This window comes from Scylla paramamosain, chromosome 10 (assembly GCF_035594125.1).
Source record: "Scylla paramamosain isolate STU-SP2022 chromosome 10, ASM3559412v1, whole genome shotgun sequence".
Classification (NCBI taxonomy): domain Eukaryota; kingdom Metazoa; phylum Arthropoda; class Malacostraca; order Decapoda; family Portunidae; genus Scylla; species Scylla paramamosain.
In genome coordinates, this window is record NC_087160.1 from 26,612,441 (window position 1) to 26,639,012 (window position 26,572).

The window sequence follows — 26,572 nt, forward strand, 5'->3', positions numbered from 1 at the left end:
TACTTTTAACAGAGAGAGAGAGAGATATTCAAAAGCAAAAAATCACTCCTTGATTGTTTACCTCCCATGGAGAATTACCATCTTTGTTTTTTTCAGGATGGACTATTCAAAGTTTATATCCAAACTGTCCTCCAGGAGGAAGCCATCCTGTATCAGCGAATTACGTGAGTGTTCTTTGAATTCTTCACAAGTGCTCACACAGCTTTATAAATGGGGAAGAATACATCAGCAGCTCCTTTCTAGGATTTTCTTGTGTTTATGAAGTACTAAGATGATTTTTTTTCCATACTTTCTACACCCTCTGTCACCCTGGAGTTGATGCAACATGTTGAGAAGATGGTGCAGAGGGACTGGGTGAAAAGAGATAGATAGAGATCTTTATGCAGCTGGTAGAGATTTTAGAGGTAAAACCAAGCAAATTTGAAATGAGATGGTCCTGAAAGATGTCAGTGATTTTGGCCTTTACAAGAAGACTAACACAGCTTGGTGAACCACCATTACATATGTAAGACCAACACATGCATACTGTGTCTTATTCTCTTTTGCAGGTAGAGCTTTAGATAACTGCTCTCCATCACTGGTATGGCTAGCTTCAGGAATGCCCAATCCTGAGAAATTTCCATTCCGGGAGATGACTGTGACTCTGGAAGGAGGTAAGAAGCTGACTCTCAGCAAGGAGACTTTGTCTGCTGGTCTGCAGTACGGACCTTCACATGGGTCAGTGAAATGATCTTGTGACTTAGCTTTATGATATTTTCAATAATCAGTGTCACCTCTTCATAAAAAAAAGTATTCAGTCATTGACTCTCTCTCTCTCTCTCTCTCTCTCTCTCTCTCTCTCTCTCTCTCTCTCTCTCTCTCTCTCTCTCTCTCTCTCTCTCTCTCTCTCTCTCTCTCTCTCTCTCTCTCTCTCTCTCTCTCTCTCTCTCTCTCTCTGTATTTCCTGATTCCTGTGAGTTTTCTTTGTTAGATTATGAATGCCATCCTTCTTACCTAATCTATCTCTGTGTATATCAATCCATAGTATCCATTCTATGAGTATAATTTGTCAGATATATATTTACTTACATATAATGGGCACATGCATTTACGCACACATATTCAGTCATAATCAAACTCAGAAACATTGCTCCACATCTAAAACTTCATGCCTCTTCATAATCACTGATAACTAATTTTGGCTGAAAAACAGGTATCTACCATTTCGGAATCAGCTGAAGAGAATGGTGGAGCAGTGGCATGCACCACCTCGTTGGGCTGAGAGTGACTTGATAGTAACTGTGGGAAATCAGGATGGTATATCTAAGGCACTAGACATGCTTCTAGATCCAGAAGACTTTATTGTTGTTCCAGATCCTTGTTATTCAGATTTTCTGTGCATGGTGAGTCATTGATTAACTTTAAGAAGTATACAAGATGTTGTTATATTGGAGTGTCCTCATCTCACAAAGAACTGAACATTTTTTATCCTGCTTCCCTCCCTGAGAAAGGTGAAAGGTTTATAGTTTAATGTCTTCATGACTTCAAATTTAATTGATTTCTCTCTAGATCTAAAAATAATTCTAGAAATCCATCAATTTTATAATTTAAAATTTTACTGTTTTACAGCTATCATCTCTAGCACCACAGATTGTGGCTGTTAGTGTAGATGATCAAGGAATGCGACCTGATATTTTACAGTCAGCCCTGGAGAAAGCCATCAGTAGTGGATCAACAGGAATACCTAAGGTGAGGTGATAGAACTAGTCATACCTCTAAAGATTCATGAACATCCAGCATACTGTTCTCCTAAATCTATTAACAGTGGTGTTCCTCAGGGTTCTGTCCTGTCACCTATTCTCTTCCTATTATTCATCAATGATCTTTTAAACTCCTTGCCCTATCCACTCCTTTGCTGGTGATACCACCCTGTACTTTTCCACATCTTTTCACAGACATCCATCCCTTCAGGAAGTAAACAGTTCACGCAGGGAAACCACAGAATGCCTGACTTCTGATCTCTCTAAAATTTCTCATTGTTGCAGAACAAACTTAGTATTGTTCAGTGCCTCAAAAACTCAATTCCTCCATCTATCAACTCGACACAGCCTTCCAGACAACTATCCCCTCTATTTCAGTGACACTCAACTGGCCCCCTCTTCTACACTGAATATCCTTGGTCTGTCCTTTTCTCATAATCTAAACTGGAAATTTCAGATCTCATCTCTAGCTAAAACAGCTTCTATGAAGTTATGCATTCTGAGACGTCTCTGCCAGTTTTTCTCACCTCCCAGCTGTTAACTGTGTACAAGGGCCTTATCTGTCCATGTATGGAGTATACTTCATATGTCTGTGAGGGTTCCATTCATACCACTCTTTTAGACAGGGTGGAATCAAAAGCTTTTCGTCTCATCAACTCTTCTCCTCTAACTGACTGTCTTCAGCCTCTTTCTCATCGCCGGAATGTTGCACCTCATGCTATCTTCTACTGCTATTTACATGCTAACTGCTCTTCTAATCTTGTTAACTGCGTGCCTCCCCTCCTCCTTCAACCTTGCTGCACAAGACTTTCTTCTTTCTCTCACCCCTATTCTGTCCACCTCTCTAATGCAAGAGTTAACCAGTATTCCCAATCATTCATCCCCTTCTCTGGTAAACTCTGTAACTCCTTGCCTGTTTCTGTATTTCCACCTTCCTATGACTTGAACTCTTTCAAGAGAGAGGTTTCAAGACACTTATCCTTCAATTTTTGACCACCACTTTGGACCCTATTCGGGACCAGCATCTCATTGGGGTTTTTTTTATTAGATTTTTGTTGCCTTTGACCAGTGTCCCTTCTCATTGAGAAAAAATACAGATGTAATTTGACAAATATGAAAGTACTTCAAAAGTTCTTGAGAAAAGAATACAGTGGTACCTCAGTATATGTAAACTTTGGAATAAGTCCAAATTGGTATACGTTCTGTTTGAACATGAAAAAATTTGTTTGGAATACAACTCACATGCTAGAACTTGTATGGGTCAAAATGAGTCACAACACTGTGCACCACCCTTCTTTACCTCTCTCAAGACAAAAACATTTCCTCCCTTCTCAGCACCATCCTAGTAGGCATTCAGCTCTTCTCAGCAAGGTAAAGTGAGGTTAGATTTTCATGTATTTCATCTATAGTGGTATCTCAGTATATGTTCTTAATCCATTCCAGATCCCTGGATTTATACCAAACAGGGTGTATACCAAACAGATTTTTCCCATAAGAAATAAAGGAAAAATGATTAATCCATTTCCATAAAAAAAAAAATCATATTGTTATTAGCATATTATACAATACACTGATGTGGTTATATAAAATAATTTAAACACTGCTTAATACTTAAATACATACCGTATTTTATGGCATATAAGACGCATTGTCATATAAGACACACCTCCATTTCAGCAGGGCATATTTAGGAAAAAAAGTTTTTTTTATGCACGCATGTAATACTTAAAGCAAGCTAGCGATACAGCTGAACAAAAAGCAAGCAATCGCAATAGTAAAAATATCCTATATGATTGCAGTAATAAAACAGAGGGAGTGGACTAGTCACAGGCAAGGCAAAGAGCGCAGCCCAGCTGCCAAGATGCGGCACACACTTGGGTGATATAGCACCTTTACCTATAAAATGGTGGTGTAAATCTTCAGGTATACAGATGAAGGAAATTTCAAAATTAAATCTACGGGAGGCCTCACATTCACACATAACACAGTGTGTTTTTTTCAGCCACTTTTATGAAAAAAGATGTGTCTTATATGCCATCAAATACAGTAAATATTAAAGCAATTAGATGAAATAAATTCAAGTTTTACCTCACTTTACCTCAGTGAGGAGAGTTAAGTGCTTACTAGGATGGTACTGAGAAGGGAGGAAGAGTTGTTATTGTTGAAGAGAGTACCGCCAACCTGGCAACACTACTCGTGGGGAGCCGTGACTTTGTCTCAAGAGAGGTAAACAAGGGTAACGCTCAATGTTGTGACTCATTTTGACTCGTGCAAGTTCTAGCATGCAAGATGTATTCCAAACAAAGGTCATATACCAAGTAATTTTTTTCATGTCAAAACATGATGTATACCAAGTTAGACTTATTCCAAAGCAGACGTAATTGCTTTTGCATTTACCATATTTGATCACCATCCATGAATGTTATTATTATTCTAAAAATTTACAAGCTTTGATAAATCCTGTTTAATTTTGTTATGTTGAATATTTATTAAGGATATTAAGTGTTCTTTATCTTTTCATGTTATTGAAAATTACAGTTATTTCAATACTGAGCTGTTGACTGAATATCTGCATTATGAAACAGGCACTATACTTGGTTCCAAACTCTTGCAATCCAACTGGTACAAACATGGGGGAGGAGCGACGACAAGAGATCTATGCCATCGCACAACAATATGACCTCATCATTCTGGAAGATGATCCTTATTGCTTCCTTCAGTTTAATGACAAGGTAATATTTTTTCAGCTGACTATGAATTGTGTATTTAAAATGTAACTTATGAACATATGTTTAGAATTTCCAATAGCAGAAGTTAAAAATCTTTAATTGAGGACTGAGTCATATGTGCTGACTGCCTACTTTACAGTACCTACCAAGTTTCCTGAGTATGGATGTAGATGGTCGGGTGCTGCGTTTTGATTCCTTCTCCAAAGTTGTGAGTTCTGGGCTGCGTATTGGCTTTGTGACAGGTCCGCCTCCATTGCTGCAAGGAATAACCCTACATATGCAAGCCAGCTGCATCTGTCCTCCAATGCTTTCACAGGTAGATGGAATAATTGATGTTTTGTGTTGTACTAGTGAACACACTGAAAAAGAGCATGGGAGGGTTACAAAACACACACACACACACACACACACACACACACACACACACACACACACACACACACACACACACACACACAAAAAAAAAAAAAAAAAAAAAATTGTGGAAGTCAGAAAATCTAGAAGGGCTGAAGGGACCAGTATGTATTGAGTTGGATGAAAGACTATGTGCAAGATAGACAAAAAAAACAATTATCAGAGACAATAGTTAAAATTAGGGTGAAGTAACAAGCAGTGTACAGCAGGGTTCTGTGTTGGCACCCATTATGTTTCAAATACAGTATACATATTGATATGACAGTAGATTTGAGTAGTTATATTAACTTATTTGCAGATGATGCAAAATTATAAATAACAAGAATGAGCCAAGAGGATTGCAGTGAGTCATAAAGGGATATTGATAAGGTTCATGCATATGGAAATTAGACTTTAATGTTAAAAATACCATGTATTGGAAATAGGAAAAAGCAAAAACAGACTCTCATAGAAATACGAAATGGAAGCAGAAAGGGTAAAAAAAAAAGCAGGGAAGAAAAGACTTAAGAGTGATTATTTAGGACATCCTGTTTCTTGAAAAGCACATAAGTGTGATATTTGGTTCCATATACAGGATGTTAACAAATACAAGAATTGGATTTAATTACTTAGGCAAGATATGATGAAGAAAATAATAACCAACATGGTACATCCCAGGTTGGAGTACACAGCAGTAATATGGTCTCCACATAGGAAGAAAGATATGAGGAAGTTGGAAAGAATACAGATGACAGCTACAAAGATGAGTCCAAACTTGAAGGATCTGAACTATGAGGAGAGACTGAAAGAAATGGGATTACCAGCATTACAAGAGAGAAGAGAAAGAGGAGACCTGATAATGTAAAAACTAGTAAACTGCATGAAAAAGGTAGACAGACAAAATTTGGTGACAAACAGAGGAAAGAAAGAGATATATGAGAGGACACACAAAAAGGATCAAGAAGAGTGTGTGTGTTCTGAAGATATCAAGAAATAGTCTCCCCACATTGAACTGTAGACATTTAGAATGACTTAAGTGAAGATGTAGTTATGGTAGATGGCATACACATATTTAAAGAGAAATTGGACAAATATAGTAAACCCTCATTATACCGGACCCTGTTATAGCGGATTTCTGCATTTAACGGACATGTATGGCCTACAGACTATCAATCAGATTTACCAGAAAAATGTCAGTAAATGAGGTGGAACATCTGGCCAGTGGCCAGAATATCAATTCTGTATTATTATTATTGATAATTCACTAAATGCTTACAACACATATTCCACAGTATATTACATCAGGTACATGTTTGTCATCATCACAAATATTTTATTATACTGTGGCATGTTGACATGTTTGGAGCTCCCTTCTAGTGGAGTTCATCCTGGTAAGAAATCTTGGTAAGCAGCGGTGGCAGTGAGGGAGTGAGTGAGGGGTGGGAGGGAGGGAGGATGTGGGGTGGTGATGGTGGTGGTGGTGAGCACACACTGCACTGACCAGGGTTGTGCTGTCTGCCATAATTATGGTATTTCTATCATAATTTGGTGTTTGTCTGCCATCTGACATACATTATCTACCATAGACTATGCCAAAATGTGTAGAAAAAATGTCATAATTTTCACATTGCTGTATAATAATTTGGGCTGGCCAGCAGCACAACCCTGGCACCCACACATTGCTTCTGTCTCAGTATTGCAATGGCAGATGTTATTAGAGATTGTAGTGCTCTTGACCACTCACCCCCCTTGATCAAGATGGCATCTTCCCCCTTCTCCTGCTAGCACTGCTAGGCAGAAAATTCTGTCCATGGCGCAGAAGATGGAAGTTATTGTCGACAGCAAGAAGGGCATGGGCAGGATGCAACTCATGGAGAAGCATGGGTTTAAGAGAAGTTTGCTTCATGACATACTGAAATATACCAAAATAAAGTATATGCTGAAAGTGATCATTGGAGTTCCACAATGGTCAGTACTGGCTCCAGTAATGTTTGCAGTATATATTAATGACATGACAGAAGGAGCAAACAGTTATTTGAGTTTGCTGATGATGCCAAGTTACTTAGGAAGGTGGGAAGAGAAGAGGATTGCCAAGCACTGCAGGAAGATTTTAACAGAATATGGGAATGGAGTCATAGATGAGAGATGGAATTCAACATCAGAAAATGTGGTGTGATGGAATTTGGGAAGAGTAAAAGAGAATATTAGTCAACTATAAAATGGGAAACGAAAAGATTAAGAAAATGACAATGAAAAGGACTTAGGAGTAATTGTATCCGATAATTTATCACCAAAGAAACACATAAATAGGATTATAGGTGAAACTTACAACCTTGTGAGAAACATAAAAGTAGCATTTAGATATCTAGATAGGGAAATTATGAAGAAACTGATTGTAACTATGATACACTTAAGGTTGGAATATACAGCAATAGTGTGGTCACCAAGTACAAAAATGAATATAAAGAAATAGGAGAGGATTCAGAGATTAGCAACAAAGTTGATTCCAAGTCTTCAAGGCTTATCATATGAAGGGAGATTGAGAAGTTTGAATCTACAGACATTGGAATAACAGAGGGAAAGAGGAGACTTGATTGTGTGTATAGGCTGATGAATGGAATTAGCATGACATGAGATGTAAGAAATTCAAGAAGACATGGAAAGAAATTGAAAAAGGCCACCTGTATAAGGGATATTAAAAAGAACAGCTTTCCTCAAAGAATAGTTGAGACATGGAATAGCTTGGAAAAAGATGTGGTTCATGCAAGGTCGATTCATGATTTCAAGGCCAAGTTGGATGATAGTAGATACAGAGATGGGACAGTACAAGCATAGCTCCCCTTCCCATATACCAGAACAACTAGGTAAATATACACACACAGAAGAACATATAAATGACAAAGTAAAGAACATGCACCACTTGTTGGCATATATGTGGATAACATTTAAATATATAGATGAGGAAGTTATTAGGAAAATAATTACAATATTTACAAGACAACACTCAAATATGCAGCAGTAGTTTGGAATCCATACCCCAAAAAACATGTTGAAAAGATAGAGAAAGTGCAAAGAGCAGCAACAAAATTGGTACCTGACTTGAAAGATCTTTGCTATGAAGCTCTACTGAAGCTCGCATCAGTAAAGGAGAAACAAAAACAAGGTGATGTGATCATGATGTGCAAATGTGTAGAAGGAAAAGATTGATATCACAGATTTTGTGGTGTCACAACAATCTAAGAGGACAGTAAAAAACTGTACATTAAAAGAGTGAAGAAAGATGTAAGGAAATGTAAGTTTCCAGACAACAGCAATCAGCCAATTGGCTGACAAAATCATGTAATCATGTGTACAAGGAGTATTCATAGCTTTAAAGATAAATATGACAAATTATCTTTAAAAGATGGGACATTATGATCTTGACTTAATCATGTAAAATTACAGTTAGGTAAGAACACACAAACATAAACACACACACACACACACACACACACACACACACACACACACACACACACACACACACACACACACACACACACACACTGCACTCATGCACACACACACAGATAAAATTCACAGTCTAGTGGTGACATCTCTATCACAGGGAAAAGTACCGAAAGATTGGAAGAGAGCAAATATTACACCAGTATTCAAAGGAGGAAATAAGGGAAACCCACTAAATTACAGACCAGTGTCCTTGACTAGTGTTGTAGGAAAACTATGTGAAAGAACAATAAAGGAAAGATGGATAGAACACTTGGAAAGATAAAGTTTTGATAAATTGTCAATTTGGATTTAGGAGGGGAAGATCATGCTCCATGAACTTATTGTCCTTTTATTCAAGTGTAATTGATATTGTGCAGGAGAGAGATGGATGGGTGGATGGTGTCTACTTAGACTTGAAGAAAGCGTTTGACAAAGTACCACACTGAAGATTGCTATGGAAGATTAAAAAAATTATGGAAAAATTGGAGGAAGACTGCTGGAGTGAATGGAGGATTATCCTGATGATAGAGAGATGAGAACAGTAATACTAGACCAGAATTCATCTTGGCTGAAAGTAACTAGTGGTGTCCCACAGGGGTCAGTGTTGGAACCGATAATGTTTGTAATATATGTGAATGACATAAATGAAGAAATAGACAGTTATGTGAACTTATTTGCAGATAATGCTAGGCTGATGAGAAGGGTAGAAAATGTAAATGACTGTATGGTACTGCAAGATGATTTAAATAAGATAAATAGATGGAGTAAATCTTGGCAAATGGAATTCAATTTAAGTAAATGTAAAGTAATGGAGTTTGGTAAGAGTAAGAAAAGAATACAATATCATTAGGAGATGGATGGTGTGAAGTTACAGAAATCAAAAGGAAGTGGGTTTGGGAGTAACAGTTACTGAAAATTTGACTCCAGACAGACACATTGATAAAATTACTGGAGAGATGATGAATTTGTTAAAAGAATAAGAATGGCATTCTCATATTTAGATGAAGGAATGATAAAAAAGTTGTTGATTTCCATGATAAGATCAAGATTGGAATATATGGCAGTGATGTGGTCTCATATAAAGAGGAATATTATAAAATTAGAAAGAGTACAAAGAGCAGTCACTAAAATGGTTCTAGAGTTGAGTAAGTCAACCTATGAAGAGAGATTAAGGATGTTGGAAATTCCTACCCTTGAAAATAGGAGAGAGAGAGGGGATTTAATAAACATCTATAGAATGATAAATGGTATGGAAAATGTGGACAAAGAATGTTTTATAAATTTAGACACACAGAGTACAAGGGAGCACAGTAAGAATTTGAAGAAAGTTAAATGTAGAAGAGACATCAAAAAGTATAGTTTTCCTCACAGAAGTGTGAACAAATGGAATGAACTCAGTGAAGATGTCAATGCTGTAACTGTCCATGCTTTTAAGACCAAACTGGATAGACATAGAGACAGGATACTATGAGATTACTCCCCTCCTGTAAACCACAACTAGGTAAAACTAGGTAAATAAATACACACACACACACACACACACACACACACACACACACACACACACACACACACACACACACACACACACACACACACACACACACACACACACACACACACACACACACACACACACACACACACACACACTGATTCCCTCCCATAAACCACAACTAGGTAAATACACCCACCACCACCAGAGAAATATACTGATAGTTACCTGGAATAGATTAGAAGAAAAGGTGACAGGGATGAGGAATGTGCAACAACTAAAGGAAAAAGCTGGATAGCTATAGATATGAAAACGTGACCATTCAGATGTTGCTCAGGCCATTTGTGTTACAACTGGGTACACACACACACACACACACACACACACACACACACACACACACACACACACACACACACACACACACACACACACACTATACAAGATGATATTTATTACAGCTCTTGTAATTTCTTTCCCTGTGATATACATGCACATATTATATGTTCAAGGCAATGAATGGAATTTGATGTAAATAGAAAATATTTTTACCTCACAGGTTCTGATCCATGAGTTGTTAACATCCTGGGGTGATGAAGGCTTCAAGAAACACATATCAGATATTTGTCAGTTTTACAAGGAACAGAGAGATGCTATGATCCAAGCCCTTAAAACCCATCTGACAGGTGAGTCGCTTTTGAAACTATATGTATGGCAGAGGGATTTCAGTTATTGATTTGCGAACAATGAGAATCAGTTATATAGATACTTTTAGGTTGTGTATGGGGGACTTCTGCCAGATACTTTTAAATGCATACAGTGTGAGTACTCTCAGCCTTAGTGATACAGTGTTATATTTTCAGGTATATGTGAATGGATTGTTCCTGAAGGAGGGATTTTTGTCTGGCTGAAGGTGAGCATTTTAATTGTTAGGCCTCATTTTAGTAATCTATTAGTATTATAAGATTTGCTTTGTCAACTTCACAAACATTTATTTTTATTTCTTGTACAGCCCTTAAGAAAATACTTCCTTGTGTCAAACCCTTCCATATATGCACTAATACTGCTTATCAAACCAAAGCAGAAATAGAAAGATGCTATAATGACCCAAGGTGTCCCTAAAAGGTTTTTGGCCATACCATAAATCAACCCTACCACCATCTTCCCCATCTCTTTGATAGGGACCCTCATCCACTAGCTACCATAAATCCACTTGCACCTCTTTCCTTCTTTGGGGATACCTTAGAGCTAAGTTGGTATCCTTACAAGCATGTGCATATGAAAACTTCATAATTAAAACATTTTATAGACATCAATGTTACAAGGTACATTGTATAATGTGTAATAATGCATATAGTGATTAATGGAAAAACAAATACCTCAATATAATCATGTACACAATATAGGTAACTTGATTGGTATTACTAGTGCCATACTTGAACCTTGCTTACTACCAGCATTGCACCATTCTCAGCCGCAGCCACACCAGCACCTCTCCATATTATTTAATTTCATTATTATGTTTAAACCATTATAACAAAACTACAATAACACTCATGCACATTTCTGATGCTTACTGTAGTAGAATTTCCATCAGAAAGAAGCGAAGATGATCTTCAGTCCAACCAAAAGGCATCTGATGTTGTCATGGACTTATAATCATAATAGGAGCATAAGAAAGTTCATTAAACCAACATTTGTTCAGTCATATTTGATGAGATATATTTTTTGATAAATCATAAAGTATTTGCTACTATAATGTCTATGTAAATCACTGGATTAGTCCATAAATATATGAAGGAGAAGACAAAGAGGCACATATCTGCACCCCTTCCCAAATGGCAACAATGTTGCCTCCTGCTGCTGTCCCCCCCACCACACACAGGGACCCAGCACGTTTATAGTACCCCAAAACAGGCAAAGGAGTCGCACAGCCGATGGGACAGATTTATAGTATGGCTGTTTGACACTCCTCCTTAGGTATCTCAGGAGTGTGGCAAGCATCAGCTCAGACAACTCCATCTCATCACCTTTAAATGTTTTCATTGTTCCTGACATACAGAATGTGACTGCTGTTGTTACAGAAGTTCAAGCTTATGTGCTGATCTATAGCAAAGGTACAGATTTTAGAGAAGAAATATGTATAATATGCCTGATTCTCATTAGAAATAAAAGGAGCCCCTATAGAGAACTAGGTGGGTGGAGCAGCACAGTTCCTTAAGAACATGCTGGTACCGGTAGTGATGTTTATACAGTGTACTCAAAGGATAGAGAACAGAAATTTGCAGTAAAAGCTTCTTGCTTTCTGACAGCCATCATGCATTTTGAATTTATTGTCAGCCTACACTACAGATCCCAGGTTTATTGCTCAGAATTACTCATACTTTTTCCAGAATCCCCATGTGATGCAGCCATGTAATCCATGGAACTATGTACTTCAGCATTTCATCAGAGCAGTAGCAGCAAGTTGAGGTTAATTTTCTTCCATGATAAAGTGATAAAGTTGACTGAAGAATGTAACGTCCCTGTGCCCATCCCCAGAAATCCAACATCACAGGTGGATAGGTCAAACTGTTGCTTATTCCCTGACTCACACAGTGGATATTCACACACTCAACACAGGGTATCACTCTGTTCTTTCCTGTACATTCTTGCTCAACAATGCCATTTATCTGTCATCAGATATTTTCCTATTCTGAGCTTTATTGCTTATATTGAGCATTAATTATAGTTTCTCTGTGTAGTGCAACATCAGCTGTTAGGCATCTGTCTGTTGCTCAGCAAACTTTCCTACACTTCAAATGTGCATTACTACTTTACTACTTCCTGGCTTCAAGGACATCTTATTCATGAACTCTTTCCCTACCCCCACTTTCATACACATGAATGTCACTGTTGATTTTTTTTTTTTTTTTTTTTTTTTTTTTCTTTTTTTGCTTTTATCAGTTTCAAGAAAGATATGATTTTGCATTTTAATGGTATTACATCATTAGGTTTGTAAACTTTAGCAGAGGTTGTAGTGGTGGAAAAAAACTCTTTTTCTTCCAGCTCATGTGAAAGTATTGTGTATTTTAATATGAAAAATGTAGCATTTGATATTTGTTATCTATTCATCATGACTATATTTCACCACAGTGACCAGTTTTGATTTCATCATGTAGTAGAGAAAGAAAAAAAGAATTACACCTACCTCCACCTAAGACAACCCAGGTCTACTTCAGAGGAACAATGACCAGTGACCTTAATCACCTCTTTGCTCTGTGCTATGGACATCCCAGACAGACTAAATCACCAGGCACCCTTGAGACTCATATAACAGCCACAGGAAAATCCCTTCCAACATGCTGACACTGTACCAAACTTTTATATCAAGGCCCATGAATCACCACAACAACAGGGAGCCAACACCAACAGACACAGCCTTGACAACCACACCTTGGAACAATGACCAATAGACTGCCTGCCTGCTGCCAGCTTGCCTTCCTCCTCATGTTGTCATCTGTTGCCAATTCCCAAATATGTCTAACCCCTTGTGCCATAATTAACTCAAAACAGTCTATTTACACCACACACCACAATGACCAATGTTGCATTTCATTGCCATCTTCAAAATCTGAATGTGCCTATATTACTGCACATTTGTTTACAGTGTTCCTTCCATAGGTCTTACATCTGAGTGATACTAGTGCAATGCTTCTAGAGAGGGGAGCAAAGGGAGACATTGTGCTTGTTCCAGGGAGAGAATTTATGGTGGACTCCACCAAGCCGAGCCCCTACATGAGGGCAGCATATTCCTGTGTCACACCAGAGGAAATGATGAAGGTATGGTGTCCACTAAAGTGTTAAGGATATCACAGTTTGAATTATGATGTTTGTGTTTGTGATTTTTTTTTCTTTTTTTTTAACTATGGTATATATACTAATATTTACCATATACATGTTTCAATATTCCTTTAGTTTGTTTTATGATGTAGAATTTGAAGGAACAAAATCATTGGATGGGTTGGTTACTTCTAGAGTGCTGTTAGACATAAAGAGCTGAATGTGGAAATTCCCATATACTTTCAGCTCCAGAAAAGATGACAAAACTCTCAGTCAGTGTCAGCGTCCACACACCATTCAGCTAATTTTATCTGGTTTCATGAAAGAGCAGAGCACTGATAATATCAGACCTGGCAACTCAACATAGAAAAATGCCTTGGGTATTCTCACACATTAATGATTTTAGCATTGATTTGAGTGTTGATGGATAAGGAGGTGTTTTTAATGCATGTATTCCCAAGTTGACTTTGCAAGTTACTGTTATATATCTTTCCATATCACCCACCAATGACTATTAAACCACCCATTACTGGTGACAAAATAGTATGTCCCATTTGCCGAGGAATAAAAACAGTTAAAGAAACAATTAGTGTTACTGGAGTTTGAGCAAGGACTGTGTACCAGTGGGTAAAGACTTTCAGAGATGGTGGTAAGACGTTAATCCCAGATCATGAAGCAAGGCCTGGGTTAAGAAAGAAAGTTGCTCAGTGAACCTTAAATATTATGAAAAGAGAAATAGAATGTCATCCTTACCTAACAGCAAAGGAATTGAAAGAAAAGAACCCATGCGTGGTGATGGGTCTCTAAAATTTTAATGACATCATAATCACATCTCTGAACTTCTTTACTCACCAGTACACAGTTATCACTAAAATCCAGTAATACTAATTGTTTCTTTGTTTTTATTCCTTTGCACAAGATAACCATAAATGCTATTCCATCAACAGTAATGGGTGGTTTGATAGCCATTGGTGGGTGATATGGAAAGACATGCAACAGTAACCTGCAGAAGTCAACTTGGGAATGCACTCACAAAAAAAATTTTATCACTCAACTGTCAAATCTATACTCAAACTGTTCATGTGTGAATGTACCCACATTCACACAGACATTATCTGTTTTGACTTGCCAGATTAAACATTATCAGTGCTCTGTTCTCCCATGCAACCAGATAAAACTAGCTGAATGGCATTCAGATGCTGACACTGACTGAGAATTTTGTCATCTTACCTGGTGCCGACTGTATATTGTAGCATGTGTTAATGTTTTATTCCCATATTCTTTTTTCTTCCAGGGGATGGAGAATTTGGCAAAACTCATTCAGAAGGAAATTGAGCTTCAGTCTACACATACCTGAATGCTTAAGATCAGCAAACTAATGCAGATATGAAGCTAACTGTTGTTGTTGATAATATTTAGGAATTCTGTCTGTGATCTTTTAATAATAGAGTTGTAAAATCTGGTCAGTAAAAGATGTCATATATCTTAAGAAGGAATAAACCACTACATTTATACCATATCTCTTACCAGTAGCTATGCCACATATTAACACTATACTGAGAGTAGTAACTGATGAGAAAAGTAAGGAAGCAAAGAGAAATATGTACAAATTAAGTAAGTTATCACTTTATTCAGCATCGTTAATATTACAATCTTCCTTTCTCATCCCTCAGTCTTTTACTGTTTTACACCATTACTGTGACCAGTAGCTATCTAACATGTTAAAGAAAAGACTGACTGAAGCAAGTTGGGAAAGGGAAATGAGTACAGATCATACATCATACAAAGTCGCAAATGCCTCAGCCTTCCTTTCTTGGATCTTTAGATCTCTCGGTCTTTTACTTTGACGCCAGTAGCAGTCCAGCAACACACAAATAAAAAGAGTAATATTGACTGATGGAAGAAGTAAGGAAGCAGAAAAGTGAGTACAGATAAAGGAAGCTATCATACAGATTGACAAATGCCACAGTTTTCCTTTATTTGCTCCACAGGTCCCACTGTCTTTCACTTTTAAACTATGTAGTTGCAGTCCAACAACATGTAAGATGGGTATAAACTGTTAGAAGTGAGGAAGCAAAGAGAAATCTATTGTACTAAATATCCACTGCCTGTTGGAATTAATGTACATTCCAACAAAATAATGATAAAATGGTGATGGGTGTTTACTATCAATTTAAATCTAAAAGCCCACCTCAAAGAATGGGTCAGTTGGCAAGGATCTGGGATCAAGTAAGATCTGAACTCCTAGACCCTAGTGTTTATAGGCCTGTACTGAGTGCAACCAAGGCAATCACAGTTACACTCAAGGATTAGTTACATGCAAGCTCTCCAGCACAGCACCCAACCACTCCACCTCAGCCTTCTCTCTACCCACACAGACAATTCAGCCAAGTTCCTAATAAATCTCAGGCCTTTGTACTGTTGAGTGCTTCATGTTATAGGTCTACTACACCTTTGAGTTAAGTACCACATATAACCTGGGCTTGGTACACACCAAGGTTTCCTTATGCCACAACCTTTCTATGGTTTTCTTCAGATCTCTCAGTCTTTCAGTTTCTATGCACATAACTATTTTCTGCCATCCCTGTGTTTCTTGCTGCCTGCCACAACTCTGGAAGGACTTGAGGAAAGAGAAAAGGGAGAGGTGTAAAGTGAAATGGTTTTGAAGAAAGAGCTGCTGTCTGTATATCTATTTTTTTATGCCATCAAAATATTTTACATCTAGGAGGCATTCGTGGTTTGGGTAGTATTGGTACTATTATGGAAATGTTAGAAGAAATATATATATTGAATGAATTAAAGTGATTATGAGAAAGTGAGTTTATTTGTATCTTTATATTTATGTGTGTGTGTGTGTGTGTGTGTGTGTGTGTGTAAATGGGAGGAATATTTTCAGTGTTCTTTGTCTTCTGCTGCTCTCTCTCTCTCTCTCTCTCTCTCTCTCTCTCTCTCTCTCTCTCTCTCTCTCTCCCCCATATGTTCGTAACTCTTTTATTAATATTTTTCTTTTTAATGAGCCACAATTATGATTATAATATTTTTTTCTTTTAATCGCCTCGTTAAATGGTTATTCATGTTATACAGTATTCTTTGTACCAACATTTGTGGAAAACCTCATTACTTCTAAATACATCTGGACAACTACATAACCCGGTCAGTCAATTAGATGATCAGCCAAGTAGGTGGTTGATTTGCTCGTACACGGGTGTGCCTGACCTTCCTAGGTTCGAGCGACCAGTAAGTGAACCAGCACACTGTACATAGCAATTTTTGCATTAACTTCGGGCACATACATTCCACTTTTTTTTTATTTTTTGTTTGTGGGGGAGGGGCCGTATATTTTTTATATTGATATATATGAACAAGATTAATGTATACACCAATCGCTATTGAAATGGGAAGAAAGAAATAATTTAAATTGCGTGGTGAATCTTTGGAACCACCAACCTTGTTACCTCCTCACCAGACGTGCCCCCAGTGCCAGTATCCTGCTGGCTGCCTGACGAGTAGGAACTTTGTGGTTGATTTCTCTTGCTCTCGTCCACGTCTTTAAATACTGACTGGTGGCTCATCTTGGTATGGTAAGCGTGATATGTGTGTGTGTACCGTGTTTCGGTGTGCTGCGTGGCTATTTGTTAAGCTTGATTTTGCTGTTCTCTCAGATTTGTGCTTATCTACGTATTCACCTTCTGCAGACGTGTTCCTGTTACGGCAAGAGTGTGTGTGTGTGTGTGTGTGTGTCACCCCTTCTCTCATATGTCCCCCTTCCCATTAATCACCACTCCCAGTTTAGTACACGTTTCAAGTCTTAACAAGCGGTAGCCATCATGCCTCATTATGGTAAGATTACTTTTTGTTAATTTGTTACACGACGTTATACTACGTTACCTTAGTGCTGAACGTAGGTAGTTCCTTCACGTTAATTACGTTTAAACTTTACACGGTTCTGTTAAGTTGCTCAGGTGCTAACCAAATTGGAGAGCGCAGTGGTTGGGTAGTTAACGAAATGAATGAAACCGCCCCTAGTTGTGTGCAATATTTGTGGTTACAAAAGTACAGGATTAAGTTGAATTTAGATTTGTCAGCCGGCCTTAGTTGTGCCCGATATCTGTGGTTGGAAGTAGAGGATAAAGTTAAATTTAGATTCATTAATTAGGAAGTACTTTCGTGTTAGTGCTCAGCACTGGAATATTGTGGGCTTATTTCCTCGGATAACTTGACGCATCGTCCTGTACTTAACGAGCGGTATTTTTTTTTTTTTTTTCCTCTCCCTTAAAAATACGATATGTATAAGTTTAAAAAAAGCTTAATCCTCAAACATACAACAAATCAATGCATGTAGTAGTTAAGACGTTTACATTTACTGTTTTGCCATTGCCAAGTAGGGGTAATAAAGAAACGGGTGTTGTATTGTCATTAGCGACGAAATAACCGGTTAAAGGTTTATAACTCATTCGGGAAAACACTCACGATAACCTGACCATTATATCTTCGCTACTCAAATTAGAGCCAATCGTATCCGAGAATATGGATCCAGTAGTATTAGTGGTAACATGCTACCACTCACCTGCTTTTGTTCTCCACAGGTGACTTGCGTATGGAGGTGATACGCGCTTAGAGAATACGATGATGTCCAGACGTTTTTTTTTTTTTTTCCAACCCTTTGAATGGCGTCTTTCTTGAGCTTAGTTTGTCTATAGAAAGATTAGAGCGTACTTTCCAAAGACAATCCTGACAGCAAAAGGAGTGATGGAGCAAGTGAAATATTTATTGCCTGCAGTTTTAGTTTGTGCAATAAAAAAATAATTAATTCAACAGGTATGTGATTCATCAAGCAGGTTTCATTGAGTCATTCATTCAGCAAATATTATTGTCATTAGCAGCGAAAAGGGTTAAACTATCCACCGTCTTGCTGCTTGTTTATCTGCTCGCATCTGATGACTGTGGGAGCTTTCCTGAACTGTGATCTATCCCTCGTCTTCCATATTGTTCCCCCTGTAACGCCCCCAATCCACCCCGCCTCTTACTATTTCTCCTCTGGGCATGTTCCCAGTCCTCCCTCGTTGCAGTTATCTCTCTCTCTCTCTCTCTCTCTCTCTCTCTCTCTCTCTCTCTCTCTCTCTCTCTCTCTCTCTCTCTCTCTCTCTCTTTTATATTTTGGCTTGAAAACATTCGAGACGTTTTATTAATTTCTGATGAGCCACTATGATTATAATTATTTAAAGAAAAGCACGGGGTGATCTTTAATTAATCACCTCGTTAGATGATTATTCGTTATACAATTTTTATGTACCAACAATTGTGGGAAAACTTCATTAATGTTAAAAATATATTTCGGCAACTACATAACTCAGTTAATTTAATCAATCAGATAGATATTCAGCCTGGTATGTGGTTGATTAGCTCGTTCACAGGTGTGCCTGACCCTCCATGGTTCGAGCGACCAATAGGCGAACCAGCAAAGAGTTTAAATTTTTACATAGCAATTTTTGCATTAACTTTGCGCGGACATTTTATTTATTTATTATTATTATTATTATTTTTTTTTTATTATTATTATTTTTTTTTTTTTTTTTTGAAATGACAGGAAGAAAATCATTTAAATTGTGTGGTGAATCTTTGGAATCAACACCAACCTTGTTACCTTCTCACCACACGTGCCTCAGTATTCTGATGGTTGCCTGATGAGTAGGAACCTTGTTGTTGAGTTCTTGTCCTCGTCCACGTCTTCAAATGCTGACTGGTGGCTCTTCTTGGTATGGTAAGTGTGGTGTGTGTGTGCTTACCGTCTTTAAAAGTATTGTGCGTGGCTATTTGTCCAGCTGCGTTTTGCTGTTCTCTCCGATTTGTGTTCACGTATTCACCTGCTCCAGACGCGTAGCTCCTATTACCTCCTATTACGGAAGTGTGGTGTGTGTGCGTACATGGCTTATATTTATGAAGAGGGCTTGTTGTGCATGGATGTTCTACGAAGTTTTCAGTTCCGTCCCGGTGAATTTTATTAGCAGGTGGGTTTGGGTTGTTCAATGCTTTACTGCACTCACTTGACAGTAGTGCTTAACCTGTCATCCACTTTCATTTAATTTCCATGAGTTATTGGGTCTCTCTCTCTCTCTCTCTCTCTCTCTCTCTCTCTCTCTCTCTCTCTCTCTCTCTCTCTCTCTCTCTCTCTCGTATATATATCCCCCCACCTATTTATTATTTTAATCACCACTCCCTGTCTAGTAGTAGTACATGTTTCAAGTCTTAACAAGCGGCAACCATCATGCCTCATTATTATGGTAAAGGCTATTTTACCTTGTAAACTCCAGTTGTACTACGTTATACAACGTTACCGTATTGCTGAATGTAGTAGGTAGTTCCTTCACGTTAATTGCCATGCTTGAACTTTGCAATATTCTGTTCATGCACTGAGACCTCTTCAGTTTGTTCAGGTTCTAACCGAATTGGAGAGCGCAGTGGTTGGGTAGTTTACGAAACGACTGTGAAACGGCCCTTGTGTGCAATATTTGTGGTTACAAAAGTACAGTATATTAAGTTGAATTTAGGTTTGTCAGCCGGCCTTAGTTGTCAGGTAAATTCATTAGTTAGGGAGGAGTACTTTGAATATTGTGGGCTCATTTCCTCGAATGATTTGACGCATTTGTACTGTACTTGTGCGGTATTTTCTTCTCGCCTCTCCCACTTTGAAATACGCCTCTCCCACTTTGAAATACGATATCAAAGTTTTTAAATTATAATCCTCAAACACTGATAACAAATCAATGCACGTAGTTAAAACGTGTACGTTTAATGTTTCGCCATTGTCAAGTAGGGGTAATAAAGAAGCGTGTTTTGTATTGTCATTAGAGGTGAAAGGGTTTAAAGTTTTTCTATCTCACTGGGAAAACGTTCATGATAACCTGACCATTATATCTTCTCTTAACCTTGGATGACTACCCAAATTTAGAGCCCATGGTATCTGAGAATATATAGATCCTGTAGTATTAGTGATAACATGCTACTTGCCTCGTTTTGTTCTCCACAGGTGACGCAACTTGCTTTTGCTCTTCATAGGTGACTTGCGTATGGAGGCGATATTACCGCCCTGAGAGAATGCGACGGGGATGTCCAGACGGTGAGTTTTTTTTTTTTCACAATTTTCTTCAACCCTTTTTTGGCTTTTGTGGCTTTTCCTTGAGCTTGATTTGTCTATTAGATTAGAGGGTACTTTTCAAAGACAACCCTGGCAGCGAAAGGAGTGATGGAACAAGTGATATATACATCTTTTAGTGCTTGCAGTTTTAGTTTGTGCAGTAAAAATCACATACAACACAGGTGTCAAGTCATTTATCAAGCAGGTGTCAAATTCATTCGGCAGGTATTATTGTCATTAGCAGCGGAAGGGTTAATTAAAACTACCCACCGTTTGTTTCACTCATCTGAAACATTGATCCCGCCCCTTCTCTTCTCTCCTCTCCTCTGGTCTTGTTCCCTTTCCTCTTCTCCCCCACTGTAGTCATTCATGTCTTGCGTACTTATTCCACATAGTTTCTCTCTCTCTCTCTCTCTCTCTCTCTCTCTCTCTCTCTCTCTCTCTCTCTCTCTCTCTCTCTCTCCATATATTCATGACTTACTATTTTTCATGAGCCACTATCCCTTCCCTCTTCTCCCTCATTGTAGTCATTTATGTCTTGCCTACTTGTTCCATATAGTTTCTCTCTCTCTCTCTCTCTCTCTCTCTCTCTCTCTCTCTCTCTCTCTCTCTCTCTCTCTCTCTCTCTCTCTCTCTCTCTCCGTTGATAATATTTTTTTGCCTATCCCCACACCCCCTCTCCTTACTGTTCTCGCTAAGAATTACGTCTTTCACGATCTTTCTGATGTTGGCAGTGTGTAGAGTCGCTGGTCTAGTATGATTGATGATGTAACAACGACCATTACAAGAAGTGGGGAAATAAAATTGGTTTAGGTAGTAGTAAACAGTTTATTATTATTATTTATTGTGTACGTTCTGGTAAACCGTTTATTATTATTATTTATTATTATTATAATAAAAGTTCTGGTGATCTAAATTTCGTATCGTAAGTGATATATATATGATTGTTTAGCTACATTTACTAAAATAAGGTTTTTTGACTACCTTGTTTGAATTATGCCCACCACTGCCTCACCGCGCCAAACCATGAAAGCAACCTCTCTCCACCACCGCCGTTGATGCTGATTGATTTGCATAGCGTTTTATGGTGGTGATGTCGGTAAGGCTGAAACAGATTGAGAGCCAGCCATATTCATAAACTGGAAAAGGTTAGTGAGGCACAAGACTACAGTGACCACTTGACAACTTATATTTTTTATAGTAGTCGTCTTCCTCCTGCTCTTGTTTAAGAAAAAAAAATTCTGCCTTCCTGCCCACTTGATGCTGATCATGTAAAGTAGTAAAACCGAATGATGGAGCGAAAAGGAGGAAAATTTAATACAATAACAACTCCCTAATAATTATTCACTATGTAACAAAATTTCACTTTTTTGTCCTTGGCCTCAAACCGTACTTTTCCAGTTATTTTGAATTTTACTTGTCTTACTTCATTATAGTATTGAATTTACATTTTTGCCTTATTTCGTACTTACTACTATTGTTTTGTTTTTTTTATAAAAGTCAGTTAAAAGACCTTTAGTGCAAAATCTCAATTGCTTATCTAATTGTTTGTTGCAAATAAGTTAAAACAATGAAAGAGAATACAATTTTTTTTTTTATTAAAGATCATTCTAGTAATATCATTTTTGAACGGACCGGTTCTAGCATAAGAAATTTGCTTACATTTCAGAAATCTTTTTAAATTTCTTCTATAATAATTATACAATAAATGTGCTTATATTTCAGAAATCTAAACTTTTAGTGTACTGCTTGACAAACAATATAAAGAAGAAAGTAGGGGGGCTTGCAGATCACCAATCAATTCTGCTTTGGCTGCCCGAGAAGATACATCACAAAAGGTGAAATAACACCAAGAGGCTGCAGTCAGTCTCAAGATGCATTCTGCTGCTGCATATGTGGTCAATTCATCAAAGCAAGAGCAACAAAGTTCTGGGACATCTGGAAAAATGGTGAAATTTTGATTTTTTGCCACAAAAGCCATGGATGGATGGAATAATGAACATTTTATTGTTTTGCAGGGAAGTGAAATTACACTAAATGATTTAATGAATGAAATTCTGGTGGGAATATTAGATGAAACTGGAAAGAAACACTTGCTTTAAAATTTTTTTTTTTCTTCTGCAGGTGGCGTGCCGCTCGCCGCTCTACCTTGCTATACTGCCCAAAAAAATACCTACTACTACCCGTCACCTTTACGTAATAAGACTTTGGGGCCAGTTTGATGTTGGTTTAAAAGCTGCCTTGTGTGTTAAGAGTTCGAAGGACTCCTCAAAAAAGTTTTTTTTTTAATAAAAATTTTCTTCTGGAATGGGGCTAGTGTTTCTCTCCGGAGAGTGTTCGAGGTAAATTAAATTCTGGCTTATATAATGTTTCTCTCAAACCCACAAGCTCTTTTTTTCCCAGCTAGCTCGTTTCAATTCTCCTTTGCTAAGCAGATTATTCCTGGCCACGTTCATGCTGCCAGTCCGGTAGATTTTTTTCAGATCTACCAAATGCTTAATCTTAAATTAAAATTATTTATCTTGAATCTAAATAATACATTATTAGATTCATTAAATTTAAACTTTATAATAAATATTATAAATATTTAAAATTTATAAATTAAATTTTATTTACTATAAATTATAAATTAAATTTTTTTATTTAATCTTGAATCTAAATAATACATTAAATATTTAAATAATTAAATAATATTTAAATATTATTTAAACTATAAAAAGTTTATAAATACTCCCGAGTTTTGCGCCCAACCTAAATTCTTACCATCCTGAGTATCGCACATTATCACCTCGAGATTTGCGCTGCTTTGACAAGTATCGGTCACATTTACCTACTGTCGCCGTCATGCGTATAGATACAGTAAATCCCACCAAGTCGTAGCACTCTGTGTGTGTGTGCCTGTGAGAAAAAAAGAACAATCCTAAGGATTGCTAAGTAGAATCGAGACTGATTGAAAATTAAAGTGGTATTACGTATACGAGAGCGAGACACGAAGTGAAAATGACAAAATGAATGAGAGAGAGAGAGAGCGCTTTATCCCAAGATATTACTTTGGCATAGCGAAGGCAAATCACTTGCGATTTTTTAAAGGGTAATAATGTAGCGAATAGCCATCAGATCCTCACTATAAACAGTCTCACTGCCCTTATAAGACGGTTTATAGTGAAGATAACGCTTTCCAAGATCACATAGAGAGCGAGCGCAATATCACAAGGTGTTAGTTTGGCACACGGCGCATTGCCATGGTAATAGTGCTCTCTCTCTCATGTGATCTTGACAAGCGAAGGCGAATCACTTGCGGACCTTTTAATGGGTATAAGAATGTTGAGAATAAACACCAGATTCTCACTATAAACTGTTTCAGGGCAGTCCCACTTTGTTAGATGAGGGATTTTATTTTTAGTATAAATATATGGGAATATGATACGAACACTATGTTCAACTAATCACCTGCCTCCCTGAAGTAAGGGGCAGGGCCTAAATATCAGTTTTTGTGCGGGGACCATTGTTGGAACGTATGAACGCCTATTCTATTGGAGAGGTTTTGGTCTCACGTGTAGGGAGTTTTTATAATAGGCAATACTATTATGTATTTGATGTTTTATGTATTCCTGAACGCTTTAGTACTGTGAGTGAAAAAACTTAAGGCGTGAAATTTGAAAATTTCTCCAAGACATGTCCATCATGTCCCGAGTTAACGAAATGCTGCTGCTGTGTTATGAGAGAGAGAGAGAGAGAGAGAGAGAGAGCGAGGGCGTTGTCTACCAGAAAGAAACTCTCCGTTTGTAGACAAGCATTTACAGCAATTTTTAGGATTACCAGGAAACGAGCTGTGTGTGCAATACAATTTCTACACATGTTCCAGTACTGGATCAACGAGGACGTCACGAACCTGCCGGAAAAATTACTGGAGAAAAAGCGCAATGTGTTTGAGATCACATCAGCCATCTACAGAGTGACAAGCCACTACGGTCGTGCCAGAAATTCTCATAAGAAGTACTTGAAGAGCAACTTGACCATCTCAAAACTTTACAAATCTTATGAAGAATGGACGTCTGCCAATCATCCTGATATCGAAAAGGTGACTCAGTTATTATCACAAAACATTCACAAAGGAGTTTAACATTGTCTTCCAGCCACTAAGTTATTATCACAAAACATTCACAAAGGAGTTTAACATTGTCTTCCAGCCACTAAGATCAGATACATAAAGCACAAGATAAATTGACCACTTCCATCAATTCAGCCACCAACGAAACTGACAAACATTTGCAAGATCGACTTAAGCACCGCAAGAATAAAGCATCACAGGGACAGGAATTAATGAAGGACAAGAAAAAAGACATACATGATAAAGTTGATGTTATTTCTATAGACCTATAGCAGACTATTCCCATTCCCAAACTCTCCGCAAGCTGTGGATGTATAACTTTTGCATTCATAACCTGACGACGAATTAATCAACAATCCTCGTGTTGAGACGAGGTTACAGATGGGCGTGGCTCCGTTGAAATCACCAGCTGTCTCAAGAAATGGACTGCAATGGAGTATGATGAGAAGGATTTCGAACATTTAACTGTGTTTGGTTTTAACTGTGAAGACCAAAACAAAAATACAAACATCGTCCAGAATTATCTTCATGAAGTGCGCAGTGGACGATTAAAGAACAATGAACATATTAATTTTATTTCATGCCAGGCCACTCCTTCCTGCCATGTGACAGTGCTTTTGGAAGCATTGAAAGAAAATTCATCCGGAAGATTAACATCTACGACTTTGATTCCTACTGCAATATTATTCAGAATGCAACGTCCTCCTGATATTGAGTAGTGGGGATATGCCAACAAGACTTCTTTGACATAGATGTGTTGAAATAGTTTGTGGTGAATTGTAAACCAATCAATGAGCCTGTTTCCTTCATGGAAGTCAGGATGTTTGTCTTCAACCAATCATACAAGGAAGGGTACTTTATTGCGAAGACATACTGGGATGCCCCACTCACTCCAGTCAGGTTAATGCCGGCTAGAAGCAGCATCTCCCAGAATCTGTTCGACCTCAGTCTAAAAACACTCCCATAAAAATATGATGTACCTATTATCTTGAAAGCTGGAAAGTTGGCAAGCCTTAAAAATATTTGTTAGCTTTCATAGATACAGTAAAATACCCCTACATCAAGGAACTAGTTTTGCAACAGGAAAGAGAGATTTCTACAAGTTTACCACCTTCACCAAGCAAAGACGACGACACGGAACTGGATGTAGATAACGATTTGTTGGAATTTGATTAATAAGGTGGGTTGATATTTTTATCATCACAAAAAAATCCACAATGAACAAAATAAGCGCAAAATTATACTGATACAGGTAAATCCTTATTTAACTATTGTGGGTGTTATTAACTAACCTGTTTGCGAATAATGATTACTTTATTATTATTTTACAAATTACTTTTTTTTCCGGAAAGCTGCAGACGATGTACGATCCTGCCAGAGCAGTACAAATACAAACAACTTGATACACACACACACACACATAGTCGGCTGTTAAGTGACTCTGGTTGAACCACTACGAGGATTGGAGATGGTAACGCACAAACATCATTATACACTTTTATCTTTGATTATAATACAATTAATAGAAAACTCAAGGTTGTTTCAGTATTCCTACTATGAACCAATTTTATCTGAATTATACATTTATTTTGCACTTGACAGCCAGAGTAATGATACGACTTGGCGTGACCTGCAGGATAGTGAGGCGCTGCTTGACAT

General features: G+C 37.7%; 1 protein-coding gene and 1 long non-coding RNA gene across 8 annotated transcripts in view; both read left to right on the forward strand.

Annotated features, from left to right (window-relative positions):
• Positions 1-16,482, forward strand: part of LOC135104447 (kynurenine/alpha-aminoadipate aminotransferase, mitochondrial-like) — a 33,413-nt gene extending 16,931 nt beyond the window's left edge. For 5 of the 7 annotated variants that reach the window (XM_064011890.1, XM_064011893.1, XM_064011892.1 and 2 more), the window contains exons 2-11: positions 97-164; positions 549-717; positions 1,193-1,382; positions 1,609-1,728; positions 4,325-4,471; positions 4,608-4,784; positions 10,405-10,531; positions 10,709-10,758; positions 13,509-13,667; positions 14,962-16,482. In XM_064011890.1, the coding sequence (XP_063867960.1) occupies positions 98-164; positions 549-717; positions 1,193-1,382; positions 1,609-1,728; positions 4,325-4,471; positions 4,608-4,784; positions 10,405-10,531; positions 10,709-10,758; positions 13,509-13,667; positions 14,962-15,024 (1,269 nt within the window). In that variant the 5' untranslated portion in view covers position 97 and the 3' untranslated portion in view covers positions 15,025-16,482. The other 2 variants (XR_010270448.1, XM_064011895.1) reach the window with 2 other exon arrangements.
• A 5,316-nt stretch (positions 16,483-21,798) lies between these two features.
• On the forward strand, positions 21,799-23,169 carry LOC135104448 (uncharacterized). The gene is made up of 3 exons (XR_010270449.1): positions 21,799-21,901; positions 22,528-22,751; positions 22,927-23,169. It is a non-coding gene; the product is annotated as an uncharacterized LOC135104448 (long non-coding RNA).
• Positions 23,170-26,572: the final 3,403 nt, after the last annotated feature.